Genomic DNA, 19,368 nt, shown 5'->3' with positions numbered 1-19,368 from the left:
TATTTTACGTTCAATGTACCTTTATTTTTGTAATACGAATAAAATCCTACTTTTTACTTTTACATTTTTAAATCGATAAAAAAAAGAAGTGCCATGTATTTTTATTTGTAAGAATTATTTGTTGCCGAAGTGATTTTAATTTTTCCAATAAATCTCAACGCAACGTTACACAGAACGCAATGACGTCAAAAGTGGGCGCGGTGAAATGATACCTCGCTTGCTAGCTTGCTGCTGTTGCAAAATACGCTATCGAAATACCGTAGTCTCATAGCCTGGCAAGGGCAGACGACAGGGTTTTTTTTTCTTTTATGGCAACAAGGTATACATACACATTTGCTTCACATTTCTCAATGATTGTATCTGTTGCATGTGTGTTGTTGAGTTCTGCAACCCTGCGGAGCGCAGTCGCGTGTTGACTACTACTTTATATTACTTTTATGATATAGTATTCTTAATTGCCTTGAATTATGTTTCGCTTCTTGCCCAGATCAGGGTGATTTTCTGGTTAAATGAAGGATATCGATTGATAGATTGGTGGCGCTCAGTAGAGACAGTTCAACTCGATGTTGTTGATGTCATGGTAAAACTGCATCACATTTTAATATGCATGTTTGGTTTTTTTTAAGTGTGAATCCTTAAAACAAGCTGTCAAGATGAAACTGCAGAGAGCATCAATTCTTCAAGATGTAAGCGAATACGTACAAACATCTTACTTTACCTCTGCTGTGCATGCAGTTCGACCCCTTTATTGATCACTGTAATTAGTCATCTTGATCACTTTTTTATGTCACGTATTCATTCATATTAAGACACCTCCAAGTTTTGGCTTCCCATTCGAAGTTTGTCATTGCATGATTTTGTGGAGGAAAACGTTTCATAAGAAAAACAGATTGAAAGCTTAAGATCCCGCGTCTTAAATCAGCACAGACGAGTCTACTTGAAAGCCTCTTACATGGATCCTTTTTGCTTCTCTTGCTACGGCCACTTCCACTCTGTGCCCCCAGTACAATGCAAAAGGTTTAGATAAAGGTTTAGTTTTCATGTTTCTCTCTCTGGTTAATTCTATCACTGTCACAGTCAGTAATTGGGATGAATTACATATTTGGAGTGTGAGGCTGATGAGTTGTATCTCTTAATTAAATTATATTCGAGTTAGAAGTGTTTTATGAATGAAAAGTGCTTGGAATAAATGTATATTGAATTGTGTTTTCTGAGAGGAAGATCTGTCATTTTTGTAACCATTTCGTGTGTATGTGGCATGCCAGTGTATGAATTTAATTGAATTTAGTTTTTAGTGTTGTCTTTGCACCTGAACTAAAGTGTGCATGTTTGTTTTTCAGGAACTGAATAGAAATGCCCCTCAAACAGTGACAAAAACTTGGTGACAGTTTTGCCTCCATTTTTCCTCACATAAATGTGCAGACATGCGCATCCTCAGACTAGCATACGTAATCATGGCCAGGGTCAGTATGTTCAGATCCTTCCAGTTTTTGCTGATTCTGGCCTGTGTCCTGGCTGTGGTGACGTTCTACTACTTTGGCTCAGAGAATCAGAACTTCTCCAGCACTACCAAGAGGATCAAGCTGTCTCAGGCAAGCCGCAACACCAACAGAAATGATGCAGACCTGACTATAGATACCAGATTCTCTGAGCTTGCTAGATCCAAGGAGAAGAAAATGGGAGAGAACGATGCTTTTCAATCCAGAAATAATGGCGATGAGACTTCGGCCCAACGCTACAATGTTCTCATGATGTTCACTAAAGTGGACAAAAGCCAAAACCTCCAGGACAAGTTCAGGGTGGCCATGTTGTCGATGGTCAAGTATGCACAGTTCTTGGAAGGAGAGGTGTTGGCGCTTCATTTTGTGAGTGATCCGGTCAGTAAAGTACTGGGAGAGAAGATGCTTCAAGAATTCTTCAAAAATGTAACATTCAAGTATGAGGTAGGCATACAAATATTTGCATTGCTTCCCATGTGGTTTTGCAATATCAAATAAAAGTATGTTTGCATTAGATTGCATGCAAGTACAGTGGTACCCTGAGATACAAATTATATTTGTCCCATGACACTGCATGTAACTCAAATCAGTCGTATTTCACTGAAATAAATGGATTGGATTGGATAAGCTTTATTGTCAAATTTACTGTATGTGTAACATACAGCACAGATGAAATGTCTTCCCTCTCAACATAAAACATGATATTAATTTGTTCCTCCACCCCCCTCCAGCCCAAAAATGAAAACATTTTTGCAATGTTTTATAATAGCAAAATAAGCACTCTGTAATATTGTACTGATATTAATAAACAGAACGCTAAGGACTTAAACAGCTCTGTAAACTGCATCAGATTTCAGCAGCTTTTATGTTACACTCCAGTGCTGATGACACCCAGCTCTATTTCTCTGCAAAACCACTAACGTACCAATTGGCGTCCCTTTGTGAATTTCTAGTAACTACAAAAAAAATGAATGAAACAAATTTTTCTTCATTTGAATGCTGACAAAACTGAAGATCTTTTTATTTGGTCCTGTGTCATTGCTGCTACTCACTTTTGTTGGCGCACTTCGCCAGAACTAAATGCACTGCAAAGAATCCGTTTCACCTTTGACCAGTGCATGCCATTTGACCATCATGTCACGAAAGTTGTCCAGTGCTGCTTTCTTTAGTCAAGAAATATTGCTAGAATAAGTCCTATTGTGCCACCTGAACAATTAATCCATACATGTTTCTGTATCTTCTCCCATTAGGACTACTGTACCTCTATAAAATCAGAAATAATGAGGTAGTCGTTCCGATATTTTCAGAGATTGATTTGGGCAGAATTTGAGACTCACCATAAGCTTTTGTGGCAATATGTTGTAGTTTTTCAACAATAAGCCACATTAAGCTTCTCAATGGTGAATGTGTATGGGGAGGAAAAAGCTTAATACGGTACCCATAAGATTCAAAATATTGTGACGATTGCTTTGATATTTTCAGACGTTGAAGTCGGCATAGGAATTTTGGTGGCGATTGGTCGTGGTTTTCAAATATCAAGCCACGTTAAGCGGGGGGGGGTTTTCATGCACATTAAGCGTTTGAGAATGTCCCGCATCTTCCTGTGCTGTGCGTTCAAGAATTCTTACACCACTGCACAAACTTGTTCTTCATGCTGTTCATAACCTCATGTCAGTACCGTCTTAAGTCAGTCAGACCATCATATTTTGACTATCTGTCCATGACGCACCTAGAAACACTACTCTTCTTAGTTCACTTTTATGTCTCAGCGTATCATCAAATATTAAACAAAAAAAAAACGTACATCAATCACTTTTTGTTTTATATATTTGTTTATCTTTTAATTACTTTTTATATGACACTGTTTTAATTCCACAAACATGAAAAACCGAAATGGTGTACTTTTTTTCCCTTTTAATTGATGAACTAATTGCTAATGCTTTATTTATACAGTATTGCACTTATATTGAACTGTGTACAGTTCTTCTGAAACATTTATTTTGTGCAATGAAACACTTTATCCCTCCCCCACCTAGCTGCTGTAGACTACAAATTTCCCCAGTGTGGGACTAATAAAGATTATCTTATCTTATCTTCACCATTGTTTATCTTCGTTCCAATATTTATTTTATTTCAAGCGCTTTGGAGTTGATGGCAATTATTGCACGAGGGGGCAGTGTTGGCTAGATAACACCATACGTGTGCTGGGAGGGATTCCAAACGTGTGTTGCAAGGCAAAAGCAAGGACACGCTCTTGCTCAATTTTCCACTTTGAGAGAAAATAAATAAACAAAAAGACATGGTGCATCACTCCCGTCCACTAAAACTTTGGTGAAAACAATTTGAAAATAGCCACCAATCAATATTCTTGGGCAGGAGAAATGTTAATAGTCTACTTTCTGGCACTTGGTACCCGATAGGCCCCATTTACACACTTCAGGTGACTAGTTGCAGACAACTTCTTCCTTGAAAAGTGATTCTCAGTGTGGTACGAGTACTGCAAGTGGTCTGCAGGTTCTCTGTCGAGATACATGAAAGAAGCTTCATCAATCTCCGCTCTTTTCTATAGCTTGTGAATAACTCTCTTTGCACTCCGATATTTTGAAGTGCTGTAATTGACGAACACGGCCAATTGGCCCTCTTGCGAGAGTGAAAAGCTCTAAAAATAAGTGAGTACACAAAAGCAGATATGATGTTTTGAACATTTTGTTTCAATCAATACTTCATAGATTTAAGTAAACATCAGCCGATAAAAAGGGCGTGCACATTGAGACGATTACAACTTGGTCTTCGTTCCCTTTTAAACTCTTGCGAGATTTCGAAATTGGACAATTTAGATCTGTTCCCTGTGCTAATTTGCTCTGGTATTGGCTATTTAGTTAATTCTTCTATTTGAATATTCATTATAATGCAGAAATAACGTTTGTAGTTTTTACTTTGACATAGGTTGCACTGTGTTACTTTCCACACAGGTGTTGTTCCATGATGTAGACGCCTTCACTCACAAGCTGTTCCCGATTGTGGAAGCCTTGCAGAAGCACTTCAGCGCTGGCTCTTGGTCTTATTTCAGCGATGCCATCTTCTTCCTCTCTGTCGCCATGCACCGCATCTTGTCTCAAAGTAAGTGCAATACCCAGCCACTTTTTGCACAAAAGAAAATGGTTGATGAATATTTTATGAAATGAAATTCAGAATCATTTTACTGGTACTCTGGTACCAGCGCAACAAACCCCTTCTTGGGCACTAATGGTCTGTGTATTTGGGGCCTCGGGACCAATGAGAACAAATGCTATTGTTAATGTTGTCATTGTTAATGTTGGCCATCCCATTGCTGGTCCAGTTAAATCAGACAGGACTCCTAAATCAGAAGGCCTGGGTGGATTAGATTGTCATGGCAACAAAAAGATGCTGAAATCTGACCCCCCATTCCCTCCCAAAATATAATATGAACCTGTATACTCAAGCTGGAGCAACCCAGAGAAAGGCCGCAAAATAGTTATGAGATTGTTGGGAATTAACAAATAAAGTTTCATGGAACAAATGTTAGAATTTAGGTTGTAAATGTATTCAGTGGGGCGGCCCGGTGGTCCAGTGCAGAGGTACCGGGTTCAATTCCAGCTCCAGCCTCCCTTTGTGAAGTTTGCATGTTCACCCCGGGCACGCGTGGGTTTTCGCCGGGTACTCCCGTTTCCTCCCACATTCCAAAAACATGCATGGCAGGCTGATTGAACACTCTAAGGTGTGAGTGTGAGCGGCGATGGTTGTTCGTCTGTTTGTCCCCCGCCTACTGCCCGAAGACGGCTGGGATAGGCTCCAGCACCCCGCGCGACTCTTGTGAGGAGAAGTGGAAAATGGATGGATTGATGTAAGCAGTGGTTCTGTTGGTGTTTGTGCCCGCTGAGAAGGCCTTGCTGGTCCTGAATCACACCACTCTTGTGCAACATTAGCATTACTAATGTGAGTGTTAATGTTACTGTTATGTGCAAGTTTTGCTCTCGAGTAAAACAATCTTAACTTGTTCATTTGAAGAAAAATAAATATTAGAATTAAGACTGTTAGTGACACCGACTGCCGAATTACTGGCTGTTTGCGCGTAATAATTGATGGTAATTAAGTGAACGTCTTTCATATTATTTTAGAATTTAATATATTAAATATAAACATATATTTGGGTTGTTTTGAGTGGGCTAGGCACTCCTCCTTGTAAGGCAGGTACAGTAGCTGCAGAGCATGTGCCCTGAGGTCCCTGGGGAGTCAAGAAGGAAGGATTTGGTCTTTTGCCCGTGTTATAGCCTGCACATGTGTTGGTTGATTGCTGCTATTTACCGGTGCCTTTTGGAAATAAATGTCAATGAATCACCAGATGGCAACAGGGCATCCACGTTACCTGCTGAATGTCTTTTTTTGAATCACCAAAATGTTTTTGTGCTTGATGTTCATGCAAGTTTTCAAATAGACTCTTCTTCTTTGTTGGCGCACTTCGCCAGAACTAAATGCACTGCAAAGAATCCGTTTCACCTTTGACCAGTGCATGCCATTTGACCATCATGTCACGAAAGTTGTCCAGTGCTGCTTTCTTTAGTCAAGAAATATTGCTAGAATAAGTCCTATTGTGCCACCTGAACAATTAATCCATACATGTTTCTGTATCTTCTCCCATTAGGACTACTGTACCTCTATAAAATCAGAAATAATGAGGTAGTCGTTCCGATATTTTCAGAGATTGATTTGGGCAGAATTCTTCAAAAGCAGACTATTTTATGACATGATCCGTTTTTCAAACACAGTTGAGGTCAAAGACGAATGACGTATTTCGAACGAAACATGGAAAATTGGACACTTTTGCTAATTTGTGTTTCGATAGATTGCGTCGATAAAAAATGAGCCGTGTTCTACTTGAACCAATGACATCTTACAGCTGCGGTGTTGTCATTTCATTGAAATGTGAAATATAAGGTTTGCCACTTCTGGGTTAAACATGTTACTGCTGTGTAACATCCGTCGTAAAAGAAATTCTGATTGTGTTACAGGTGCTAGTTGATGCGTAACCTAGCGCTCATAAAATTGATATTGATCATGGGGGCAACTGTTTGTCGTCACAGTCGGCACAAAACACATGGACTGAGAATGGGAAACACAAAGGGAAATTGATGCCCACACAGAGACTCGCGCATTGTTGGACCCTTGCAAATGACACCCTGAATCCCATCGAAAATCCGTCAATATGCATCAGGCAGACTTTGTTCATCGGCGAGGCCATAATGTTGTGACTCGTGTATGACTTTCAGAGAAACGGTGACAGTTACAGATTGCTAAAACTTGAAAACGTCTGAAAATATCAGGCTTAGAGCTATTGTTAGCTGCCATGAGTTTAATTGAGACGATGGAAATTCGTCATGATTCATTACCAGGTTGCAGGGAAACAGTTTTTGTTCTCCATGCATCCCCTCTGGAGATTTTAACATGCAAGGACTTGTTACAGTCAGTAGGGTTCTTTATTTTCCATTTTATGATCATTTGCTCTTTTGGGACAAGATCCCATTGACATCACTCACCTTGCCGGTCGCTTTGTCGTCAAACTTCTTATCACTAAGCATTCTTAAATGTGTTTGTCGAGTCTTTGACCCAATCAACATGTTTTAGACCAAAGGTGATGCAAGTCATGTGAGTTGGTCCCCGCCAACATTCAATTAGTGGTCACGCTGTGAAGCTCAATGAAACAACACGATTCAATTATATTAGGATCAGTTGGTCGCAAAGGAAATGCTTGTAATTAAATGAATATAAAGCATGATTAATTAAGCCTCACAACAAGGTGTTGAGTACAATGGCCGAGTCTGAGTCAAGTCAGGAGGTGTCGAGTCCAGACGACAGCCCTGCGTGCTACTTACTACTCGTAGCAACATGATAAGTGGCCGCTATCATTGTAAAATTGTGAAAAACAAAACAAAAACCGTAACATTTTAAACTTCCCAATAACTAATACATTAGTGGCACAAAAAAAACAACTATTGATTACTAAAGTAGATGCCCCATTCAGCAGCCCACACCGCTCTTCTCTCAAGTAATGTTCCATTTGTTCCAGTTCCAGCTGAACAAAAACAGCCCTAAAGCATGATGCTGCCATCAACATCGTTCACCGCAAATAATGGTGTTCTTTTCGTGATGAGCAGAATTGTGGTGGTGTACTCGTGTACATACTTTTCAACCTTGGTTTCACTGGACCACAGCACAGTTTTCCACACGTGTTTGGGCGATTTATTTTTATTTTTTTATCTATTCATTTATCTATCGATTGATGCTTTGGAGCAGTTTGATCCCTCTCAAAACCTTGGAAACCCTGTGCAGACCAAGCAAGGCTTGTGCAGTAAGATGTGACGATGGAAACGCATGCTAAGAGCATCTGAACTTTATTTGGGGTCAGACAGAAATACTTTAGATGCTGGCTCTTGAGTGCTGACTCCCTTTTATTATGAGTTTGGTTCATACTGAGCTTGATTGACTGATATTGTTAACAAACTTTTTTCTTTTTTTCTTTTTTGTTTTGGGGTGATGGTGACAAGACAAACATGCCTGTTTGATGACTAAAACATGACGACAAGCATCATCAGAGATGTTCCGATGATTTTTTTTTTGTTTTGTTTTGTTTTGTTTTTTGGCACCCCTGTCTGAGTCCAAGTCTTCTTTTCAATGTCTGAGTCCCAATCCATAATTTGGCATCGCTCACCAAACTCAAGTTAAAACAAGTCCTCTTAAAATATCTTCCACATTTAATGTTACTCAACAATCGGCTTGTGATAACTTTAATCATAAGCCTAAAACTTTCCACTTAACCCAAATGGACTGCTAGCGGGCGTGTGGCTAGAGTTAGCGTTGTTGGGCTAACATCAATTATTATGTGTGTGTTACTGTTATGTCAAGACCATGCTGGGCAGCAAGTGTAATGCGTTGTAAAATTGATGTTGATAGTGTTAGACTGTCCGCATGTACTCCCCTCTTTAAAATAACGAAATAAAAAAAATCCCTATTTTTAAAATCTAACTGCGCAAAATGATGTCCTCCCAAACAACAGATGGCACTAGAAAAAGTAAACTCTAGAAAAGGCAAATAAATCATGCATGGGGGATTCAAGAAGTGGAATTGAGTAATCACTGCATATCCATCCATCCAGTATCCAAACCGCTGGAGCCAATTCCAGCTGTCTTGGGGCAGCAGGCGGGGTACACCCTTGAACTGGTTGCCAGCCAATCGCAGGGCACACATAGCCAAAGAACCATTCACACTCATAGTCACACATACGAACAATTTAAAGTGTTCATTTAACCCATCGTGCATGGTTTTGCAATATGTAGGCAAATCGGAGCTCAGAGCTTCGTATCAAAATCTTGGAGGAAAAAAAACTAACAAAATGAGGCATATTGTAATGTCATGTGAATGAAGACAAAAAAAATTGAGCTTTGGATATATATATATATATTTTTTTTTTTTTTTAAAGTGGGCCCATGATGATTTCAGTGAAAAATATCCTTGACGTGCCATAAATCCAAATAAGGATACAAGTATGAAAGTGACTGCATGTGATGTTGCGGTTCTGGAAAATGGCGTCTATTCAGGATTGGCAAAAACAGAAAACAATGACCCTCAGTAAATAGCCTTTAAGTGCTCACATCAGGGGGGGATTTTAGGACCTAATGAGATTGACCCACATTCTTCCTGGAAAAAAAAAGTCTGCTTAGATAACAGTGTGCCTTTTGTTTTGTGGCCAATTTAGGTGTTACTGCAGAGTGCTATCTCCTCTGACCAGAGCCTTTAGCGCACTCCGCTCTTCTTTAATTATGTTATTTATCCAATAAAACATCAACGTTCCCACAGAAAGCGTTACAACACAAGAAAAGCAAAGACTCATTTGTCTTTATTCTATTTTGTTTCATGATATTTCTTTAAAAAAAAAAGTCATACAAGTTTAGAGTTTATTGTCCGAGAGACTTTGAGTAATGATTGATAGATATGTTTAGTTGAACAAAAATGACTCAAAAGAAAATCCAGTTATAGCCTGTGGGGGTTTTTTTTGCGGGGGGGGGGGGGGGTTGTCATTGTTGTTGTGTAAAATATACACCATATCTTCTGAAAATTGCCAGCAGGCTCCACCTGTACTGCTCTAAAAAATATATGACGTACATTCAATCAATGCGACAAACAAACAAAAACAAATCTAAATTCATTCATTCATTCTCTAAACCACTTATCCTCGCAATGCAATTTAGAACCTTACTCAGTTTGTAACTGTTACACGCTGTGTTATTATGGCTGACAGCTGCAGTGGTAAGTGGATGCTCGGCCAATTCGTGGTGATTTTCAGCGTGACGTCAATGTGGATTGTTCCATTTGTTCCATAAGTTCCGTAAGACTAATGCCACATAAAACTCTTGAAAGAAAAAAAAAACAGTTTAGCTGTACTTTCGCCCTTTTGTTCTAAATCCAACATCAGTGCTACCTCATCACAGTGTTATAACAAGTATATACCTGTACCTGCTTCCTGTTCCACTCCTCGTTGTTAAACTGTGTTAGTGCAAGCCAACAGAGCCACTCACTAGTCACAGCATTTCTCAGTTGAAAGAGCGCACAATGGCATTGTGATGAGTAGCTCGCTTCCTTGTTTGGAGAGCATAGAAAACAGGTTGTTGCTCTCGGTATGCAGCCCTTTTTTCTGTGATTCGTCTTGCACGTTTGAGCTATGTCAGAAAAGTTATGAAGATGATATTTGAAATCCAAACTTCCAAGTCATTCTTCTCCTGAAAGGATTCTTCTGGGCTCCTCCCACTAGCCCGGTCATCCACATCTTCAAAATGGGTCGCCTCTTGAGTTAGGTAAAGAGGAACAAATCATTTCAAATCACGTAAGCAGGCTGAATGTTATAAATGCCCTTGGATACTTTTCTATGATTGACTGGCGCTGTGCATTTAAGGTTGCATCTCATTGGTCAAAGTAAGATAAAGGTATAGAGTTCCAATTTTAATTTACTGCACATCTTTGCGATAAAGTCAAATTGCACATGCAGTTATTGCGATGACGATGAGCTACAAGCACAAGCTCAGATCAGTTTTAAATAGTTTTTATCCATTATACGCAAAACGGACGGTGTTCCTAAAACAACATGCCCTAATTGGGATTTTTATCAGTACAATAATTCTGATCTGTCCATGACACAATTACTGACTAATTCCCGTTTTGTTACCATGCCAACTAAAAAAAAAAAAACAGGAAGTTGAAACAATGACCAGATGAAACCTGAATATCCTGGATACACTTTTCTTCTCAAACAAGCTACTGTGTTCATCATTCAGCACCTCTGTGCTTGAAACTGGTCGATATGCACTTTGAGGTTTTTATATGCCTGCCTGACCTTTTATTGATTTGCACATTTTCATGGCATTTCCTCTTTGGGGTCCTCGGTTAAGAGTTCTGATGACTCTTTTATGTAATGTCTTGAACTCCCCCACATTGGCTCTTATTTCCTGGATGATTTGCTTGTTTGCACAGCTGCTCCCAAGTCATAGACATTGCGATTATTTTTTCCTTCTTTCAGATTTGACACGCATTGTGCAGCTTGACATCGATCTGAAGTACAGGACCAACATCAGGGACCTCTTCCAGGAATTTGACCGCTTCCCACCAGGAGCGGTACTCGGCATCGTCAGGGAGATGCAGCCGGTGTACAGGTAGCACACGTTGTCTCGTGAACATTTTCGTGATAGTCTACGTAGTGCTGTCGGTATGATGCCGCCATAGAGCCATCGAGCTAGCTTTAGAAAGCTTCACAGGTATGAGAGGCTGGGTGCATCCTAGACCGGTGGCTAGTCACTCTTGGGGCTCATAAAGACAAACAAACGCCCATTCACCATTTAGGACAATTTACCGTAGGTCCCCCAACCTCAGAAACTTGAGGCGGATGTGCTAACTTGGCCGTGGATAACATTGAATTGAGAAAGTATCATTTATTTAATATTAGTTTGCGTGACTCTGGGCGCAAAGTCTGCTGGAGGACGAATTTATTTGAGGGTTGTTGCTTCCTCCATGAGCTTAAGCGTTTCATTTAAACACACACACGCACACACACGGCTCCTCTCATTTCTCCCCTTCAACCGGTCCAAAATGTGATGGGGGGGTTTTCGCCTCAAGTGGCATCAATCAGGTTTTGTGGACCATCATTTTCTAGCTTGCAGCCTTTCAAAAGAGCTTGTCGTTTTTATCCATAAAAAGTATACAGTAATATGCAAAAGTTTGCTCATTCAACATATATTGTTTTGAGACCTGAGATCAACATATATTATTTTGTGACCTGAGATTATATTTATTAGTTGTTATCATATCAGTCAGACTACGATGTGAGTATTTTATTTATTTATTTACTAGCTGCATAAGTAGGAGTGAGGTTTTCCGTTTTCTGAAACTACTGTACATTTGTGTTTTGAATGGCATTGGCATTTGCCAAATTAGTGTATCTGCTGCCAAAAGAGGGTTTGTCGTTTATTTATTTTATTTTTTTTGGACCGTTCTTCAGGTGTTTGCTCATCAATGCCCACTGTGCTGCTGGCGTGATGACGGTCTGCTCTTTTATTCTCGGGAGATTACTGAGAAGTTGGCACAGAGACGCTTCTAATCTGCAAAGGCTTTTGTTGTCACACTGTGATTCACGTTTGCCCTCTGTGTCTTTGTTCCCTTTCTGGAGTAAATTAACAAGCTGCTGCTCACTGCTCTAACCTGACAAACCACAATCAAGGATTACAAATTTTCTCCTGCTGCATCAACTGTATGGAAAAAAAAGTGTCCATATGTTTTGTATGTTTTGGCTTGTTTGCATTTCTGTCAATAGAAATGTCCCTCCCATTGCTCACATGAAAGAATTAAATGCTGATGCATGACTGTGAAAGCACAAATTAGTCGTCAAGACTCTGGTTACGTGCATTCGGTTGAACTTTTTTTTTTTTTTTTACGTATTTCCAATTTCTGGGCATATTTTTAAATCCACCTACACACTGACTTTATGATCAAAGTTAAAAAAAAACTTTGCAAGACATCTTCCCTGATGATAAAATGTTAACGTGTGCTTGTGCTTATTTGTATGCCAAGGCTTTTCACTTTACAAGCTTTTTACTCCTCTCCTATTTTCCCACTCCCCTCCAACATCTGCATGTCACGCAACCATTACAGTATATCATCTTTTTTTTTTCCCCCAACCACACTGGGCATCAGTGTGATGGTGCGCTTGTGCATGTACAAGTTAGTATCTGGGAAGTATGATTTGACGATGTGAGGTAAGATCACCTGGAAAGTTACTATTGCAGCTGCTTACTGGAGCAAACACATGGCCTGCTCATTTCCTCCAGGTTTTGATCATCGTATCAATGGACTATTTAAATCTGGTCTCGAGGTTTTTAAAGGATAACAATTATTAAACGTCTACAGCAAAATATGTGAAGACCATTTCTGCGCACAGCTATTGAATGGTGCATATATATATTTTTTTGTCGTGTGTATCTGTAGCAGACAGCTGAATCCTCTGCCGTCCTGTTGTGACTACACCCCTTCCATTTAACACAGTAAAACAGCTATTTCACAAAGAGCAAGTCTTTGTGGCCCACACTTGATAACAAAGTCCCATAAGGTCAACCCTACTCCTGCAAGTAGTTTCTGAAGGAAATTAAAAAGTGTCCAATACGTAGTCCACGTCACTGAGGATATTACATTTTTGCCTGCATTCGATCCGCATTAGCAATGTCATATAAAATGCATTACATAACTACACTTTGCTCCTTTCAAGTTTAACAATCCAAATGGTTCTCTTCCTCTTTGGCCCAGAGGACCAAAGGTCCATGATTTCCAAAAACACAATTTGAAATGCGGACTCATCAGACAAGCGATTTGTCCAGCTTCATATTTTGATGATATAATGGACCGTAGATGATGAACGGTCCATTATATCATCAAAATGTACCGTAGATATGACCGCATTCTTTTGTCGTCCCAGCTTTGTCGGTTTGTGTTGCAGACATCAGATTCAAAATGTTTGAACATGAATTTTCCTGTCTTTGTAGTGTATTGAATTGAGTACAGGTTGAAAAGCATTTGAAATACAGCCAACAAGAGCATTGAGTATGTACTGGCGAGCCATAGTGTGCATCCTCTCCTCGGGAGAACTTTCCTGTTTTCAACAGTGAGCTCCCACTCCTATTGGGTGCTAATGGACAGAGTATTATTCAGGACAATGCTTCCTCTTGCTATTCAGACCACATCCTGCCACTGAGAAGTTCAATAGATGTGTGTGTATGTGTGTGTTGGGGGAGCAGAGGGGGGGGGGGGGGGGGCTTCACGTCTTTACACTCCAGCTCCATTTAACATGTTTTAAAAGCCCAAGAGATGAGGCCCATTTATGTAAGTGTTACAAACACAGCAGAGCGAGGAACTTTAGGAGGCCGCGTGCTAATTTATCACGAAACGTGGTCAGTTGAGCAAGCAGGTATATAAGCTCCAGCCAGTAAATAAGAACAACTTCACATTGTTCACACACAAGACCACTCAGTACGCATCCAGTGGTGCCTTTTAGATGCAAGTTCATCATGGTGCACTCAAAACACTCGCCTGAAATCATCTTTTTCTATTGAAATGAATCAATGTATGTCCAGAATGCATGTTAAAGAGCAAGAGCAGAATGGAAAGTGACAGAGACAGAAGGTTGAAGACCTGGGAGGAGCAGTTGAGAAAAGGGCATTGATTGTCAGACGGGCAAACAACCTTCGTGGAAAGCCCATTATATCGATGGACATATCAACCTTTCATTTCACAAATGACTTTCTTTAAACAGGTATGTTTATGTTGCTGAAAAGAAAGAGACGAGCAAGGGGCAGTGTTTCGAAGGTGATAGTGAGCTTTATAAAAATACAGCATATTGGATGTTGATACACTCCAATATCAATACAAATATTTGTTACAGTTCTGTAACAAATACAAAGTTCACATTTTACTTTGTATTTACATTGTTACAGGGACGTCATTTCCATTTTTGCTTCAATGTGTTTTAGAAACTGTCCTGTTTGAGTGAGAATGACCCATAGAAATGTTCATCCATCCCTTCTTTGTACTGCTTATCCTGAGTAATCAAAAGATTTCTTTTCACACCACAAATTCCTTGCGTGCATCCACCCATCATCTGATCCGCTTATCGTCACGGGGGTCGCGGGCATGCCGGAGCCTCTCCCAGCCGTCTTGGTGCAGTCGGCGGGGCACACCCTGAACTGGTTTGCCAATCGCAACAGTAACAAAAAATATATCTAATATCTTGGACGGGACAAAAGAAAAATCATGGGTGTGAACTATATTTACAACAGTGTTGTGTATTACTCCTAAATCATAAGTTATCTTATAAACAATGTATTTCTTCTTGAAATGTCAAAATGTATTCCTTTCCTCTGAGATGAAATCTTAAAATTGGTATTATAAGCTTAACTAAAGTTAAACTGTTACAAACTGGTCTGTGATTTGCTGACAATAAAGCAGACTTCTAAAAGTGTACAATGTCCAAAGGGATGCCCACGCATTAACCGATGTCAGTCGTGGTATGTCGGCACTGAAGGCTGCTGAGCTGGCATGGGCCGCAAGCACTCCTGGACCTGCTAGCTTCCTGTTTTCTACCCACTTGGCTGTTTGTTCAGCAAATGGAAGAAGAGCAGAGTTGCTGCTCGGTTTTATGAACGTGGTCAAACAAACACATTCGTAGTTAACAGCTCATTAAAAACAATTGCTGAATCATAATTTAATTGACAAATGAGTCACCGCTGTTCCCCTGCTTATAACAGCCATTAACCAATCTTTGTTTATTGCTGTTGCCACATTAGCAATCCAAATATCTCCAGGTAGTACTTGGTGCTCTTTAAATTGGCAAGATACTTTCTCACAAACTGTATTTTTGTCTTATATTCATTGTGTTTTCTCTATAAAATGTGTTTCATACTGGAGAAAAGGTATTTAGACTTGGCATTAATTCCATCTCATTTTAACCAAAAGCATTGGGCAAGGATATGAAATTACCTATATTGGGATATAAAATATGGTCCATATCGCATCGCGCTTCCTGTGCAGTGGGAAACGATTTCCATACCAGTTACACTCTTACTTGAACTCTTCTGTTGGGGTCGTCTTTACAAATGTTGTCGATGAGAACACCAAGTTTGAAGACATAGACAAGAGAACTGTTGCATTACCAGCATACTGGACATTTGTCAGCTGACATCTCCTCTTCACACGCAGACACACATTCTGGCAGTACCGCAAGGAAAACCCTCAAACCAGAGTGGGTGACCCTCCGCCCGAGGGTCTCCCCGGCTTCAACAGTGGCGTGATGTTACTGGACCTCGGCGCAATGAGGGCCTCCGCCCTCTACAACCAACTGCTGGATACGAGAAACGTGACCAAGCTGGCTGACAAGTACAGCATCAGGGGCCACCTCGGGGACCAGGACTTCTTTACCATGATCAGTATGGAGCACCCAGAACTGTTTTACTCCCTGGCCTGTGGTTGGAACCGACAGTTGTGCACTTGGTGGAGAGACCACGGCTACAGAGATGTCTTTGACTTGTATTATCGCTGTGATGGACCCATCTATATCTACCACGGGAACTGTAACAGCCCCATACCAGATGATTAATACCAGATACTGAAAATGCAGTGTTTGATATCACTTAAGACACCGTCCTGCGTAGCTCGCAAAACAACGGTGGTATTGTTGTAACTGACTCACTGCCCATTGCTGGTCGACGGGCTGCTAAGACCTTGACTTTTCCTACCAACTTGGACCACCGCCTCTGTCGACGACACGTGAAAACTCCACTTCAAGTCGCATGTTGTTAATGTTTGAATGTTATACTCATGTTCTGGTTTTTTTTGTTAGCTTTTTCTCTGCATTTTCCTGAGAAATATTAACTGACCCTCCCCTCCCCACCCAAAAAATAGTGACCCACTTTTGATCGATCTCTCAGATTCAAATAAATGTCAGCGCTCGATATTTATCACCTAAGTGTTTGAGATGTTGGCTGGTAGAGGATGTACATGAAGTCACACGACCAAACACTCTTGAAAAGAAACATTTCAAATGAATACGTTTTAAACAAATGAACCCTAAAGCTGAGCAATGTTGTTCAAATGTTTTTTAAAAAGGCTCGATTGTGAAGTCTTGATTGCACTTATGCTGACTCATGCTGTTTTTTAAGCTTCAGTTCATTTCATTTTCATAATGTTTCAGAGTGACGGATCTGTATGCCCACTTACACTGAAACAGTTTTTTTTTTTCTCTCGAGCAGGGGAGTTTGTAGTATAGGGCGTATAACATGTATAACACATTTTCACTCAGTGCACACCTGCACAATTTTAAGTGGCTCTGATCGAGACAGCATGTTAATTCATTTTCGTCGACTTTTCCTGACATTTTTTTTCTTTTTGGGAGAAGCCTAATTGTTTTGTGCGAAGACGGATTCCGATTTGGAACTGTTTCTACCGGTAATTCCCTCCACTGTAACCTAGGCCCCAGTTCCAACTAAATGATGCTGCCACCAACTTGCTTCACTCGGACCATAAAACAATTTTATGCATCCCTTTGTGAAAGGTCATGCTTTGCCAAAAATTTAAAGCAAGGTTGAACATTTTGGCCATCATTCCAAAAGTTATGTTTGTCGCAAATACAACACTGCTCATCACCAAAAGAACACCATACGTATGGTGAAACACGGTTTTGGCACCATCATGCTTTTGGGCTGTTCTTCTTTAGCTAGAACTGGGCCGATGAAGAGTTCCAAATACCAGTCAGTGTTCGCACAAAACCTTCAAGCCTCTGGTAGAAAGGCAACAAATGTCAGGAAAAGCCCACTCGAACATCTGAACTTTATTTGGGGTTAATCAGAGGCACCGTTCACACTCCCATTTATCATGAGTTTGAAGGTGAATGGTAAATTGTGAAAACGGCCACACGTAAAGAGAGTGGGCACGACCACGTCAATTGTTTGTCAAATGTCCTCTCTCCAAAAGATTTGAGATGTACAGGTTTCAGGTTCCATGAAAGATGAAAAATGTTTTTAAGCTATTTATTCTTATTCATTTCACAGAAAGTGAAATTCATGTCACAGAAAAGGGGCACCTTTTATATCAACTTTAACAGCTATCAGAAGTTATCGTTATAGTTTTCTCAGATGTTTGGCTACACTGTGCTGGCACCTAGTTGTCTTTTTTGTGAATTTTCAAAGGAAAAATAGATAAACCGGTGTGATCCAACTCTGTGAAACAAATGACTGAACATTTGTAATAATAGGTTAATCTAAGATGCAAATACTCGATCTTGAATATTCATTCTCTCCTCAACAGAAAAACCATTAAAAAATGGTGTTGGTTGAATTAGCTGTCAGCCATGGGACTCTAATTCAGTCTGATTTTGAACTTTGCCCTATGTTTCCGCGGTCAGCTTTTCGTTAAGTATCCATTGTGTTTGTGTCAGTAAATGACATGTAATATTTGTGCAGAGGACAGGTCGACGGGGCACTTGTTTCCACATACATTCATTTAGAAGGTACAAACTATGAATGTTAGTTAGTATGCAACCTTTGTTTCTCATTAGCTGCCGTTGTTGTGAAAGCGCTATATAAATCAGCATGTATTGTATTGTATTATTTAAAAAAACGCCCTCTTTCTCTCGCAAACAAGAGCTGACCTATTTCTGTCACTCGCTTAGAATAACTACAGTCAGGATCTTGGATCTTCGATGTGTTGGTATTTAGAATGATCTATAAAGTTGAGGTCCGTGAGGGACAATGAGAGGAAATTGTATTTGTCCTCGGCTTTATATGATTATTTACATTGCAGCATTGGCATAGTTTTGCCATTATGTTGCAACGGATTTGAGATTGAAAAAGTCAGCGCAAAGTCTGACGAGTTATTAAACACATTTTTTACATTGAATCCACTCAAAATTAAAATAAACACCAGTCCCAATAGACCAAACCTTGAAAATAACTCTAAAGGAAATTTGAATGCTCTTGCTGAGGGAATACCGGTTCCACGTCGAACTTTAGCAAACACTCCAACCTCTGACTCCGTCAGACCACGGAGATCGTGACACGGCATTAAAGTTGTACTTGACTTGACTTGACCTCATTACGGCACTCATGTCGAAAATAACTGTAAGCTTTGAAGTGTCTCACAATATTCTGCCCAGGCAGTCAGCGACTGTCGCTTCCTCTGATCACTTCCTGGAAGTCAGATTTGGACTTCCCCAGCCTAAAGAATGTGTGTCATTGGCCATCATTTGATTGGGCGATTTGAAATGCGAAAGACGGTGGGACAAATGAATGGGACATGGCCCCGTTCAGAGTGTTTAGGCCAGGGGTGTCAAACTCAGGTCCTGGAGGGCCGCTGTCCTGCATGTTTTCCAAGTTGATTTCAATAAGTATTTACTTCACTTTGGATGAGTTAACCATATCAAAGTTCTGCTTTAAAGCACATGGGCAACAAGGAGGACCACCAGCTCTGGCTTCCAATACAGAAGTCCCCGATTGCAGAGGCATGTCAACCAGGACAGCCCCACAACATCCTTAGCCTTCAAGAACTCTATGTAGACCTCATCCACAACCCCTTCCACTGAGGAGCATTTTATGTCACGAGTTGAGGTCAACAACGTCCCGCTCCTACTCTAGCCAGTGCTGATGATGCCTGATGGATGTAGGCCCAGACACCAGGTGCTCACCATCAAAGCCTCACCTCCAGGCCCTGCGCCACAGGGGTGCCCTGGCGGCCCCCATCCAGGTAAGGGAAAACAAGTTTTAAAAAATGT

The 19,368-nt window shown here is 40.4% G+C and overlaps 1 protein-coding gene across 3 annotated transcripts; it reads left to right on the top strand.

Moving 5' to 3' along the window:
* Window positions 1–199: 199 nt before the first annotated feature.
* xxylt1 (xyloside xylosyltransferase 1) lies at window positions 200–17,961 on the top strand. Of its 3 annotated transcripts, none has more exons than XM_086116342.1 (6): window positions 200–319; window positions 627–686; window positions 1,341–1,943; window positions 4,472–4,619; window positions 11,086–11,218; window positions 15,804–17,961. In XM_086116342.1, the coding sequence occupies exons 3-6, from the start codon at window positions 1,425–1,427 to the stop codon at window positions 16,198–16,200; spliced, it is 1,197 nt and encodes a 398-aa protein (XP_085972468.1). In that variant the 5' UTR covers window positions 200–319; window positions 627–686; window positions 1,341–1,424; the 3' UTR covers window positions 16,201–17,961. The 3 variants fall into 3 exon arrangements, with proteins under 3 accessions (XP_085972468.1, XP_085972470.1, XP_085972469.1); XM_086116344.1 differs by lacking the exon at window positions 15,804–17,961 and adding an exon at window positions 12,061–13,822; XM_086116343.1 differs by lacking the exon at window positions 627–686 and having other exon boundaries at window positions 223–319.
* The last annotated feature ends 1,407 nt before the right edge of the window (window positions 17,962–19,368 follow it).

Source organism: Hippocampus guttulatus, chromosome 7 (genome assembly GCF_054856545.1).
Source record: "Hippocampus guttulatus isolate MCC_2025c chromosome 7, RoL_Hgut_1.0, whole genome shotgun sequence".
Lineage (NCBI taxonomy): Eukaryota > Metazoa > Chordata > Actinopteri > Syngnathiformes > Syngnathidae > Hippocampus > Hippocampus guttulatus.
The sequence above is the reverse complement of the archived record's forward strand: the minus strand, read 5'-3'. Positions and strand labels throughout refer to the sequence as shown.

Coding starts and splice junctions, on each gene's coding strand:
- xxylt1 (XM_086116342.1), top strand. CDS start 1,425: ATGCGCATCCTCAGACTAGCATACGTAATCATGGCCAGGGTCAGTATG. Junction 1,944..4,471: donor ATGTAACATTCAAGTATGAG/GTAGGCATACAA, acceptor CTTTCCACACAG/GTGTTGTTCCATGATGTAGA. Junction 11,219..15,803: donor GAGATGCAGCCGGTGTACAG/GTAGCACACGTT, acceptor CTTCACACGCAG/ACACACATTCTGGCAGTACC.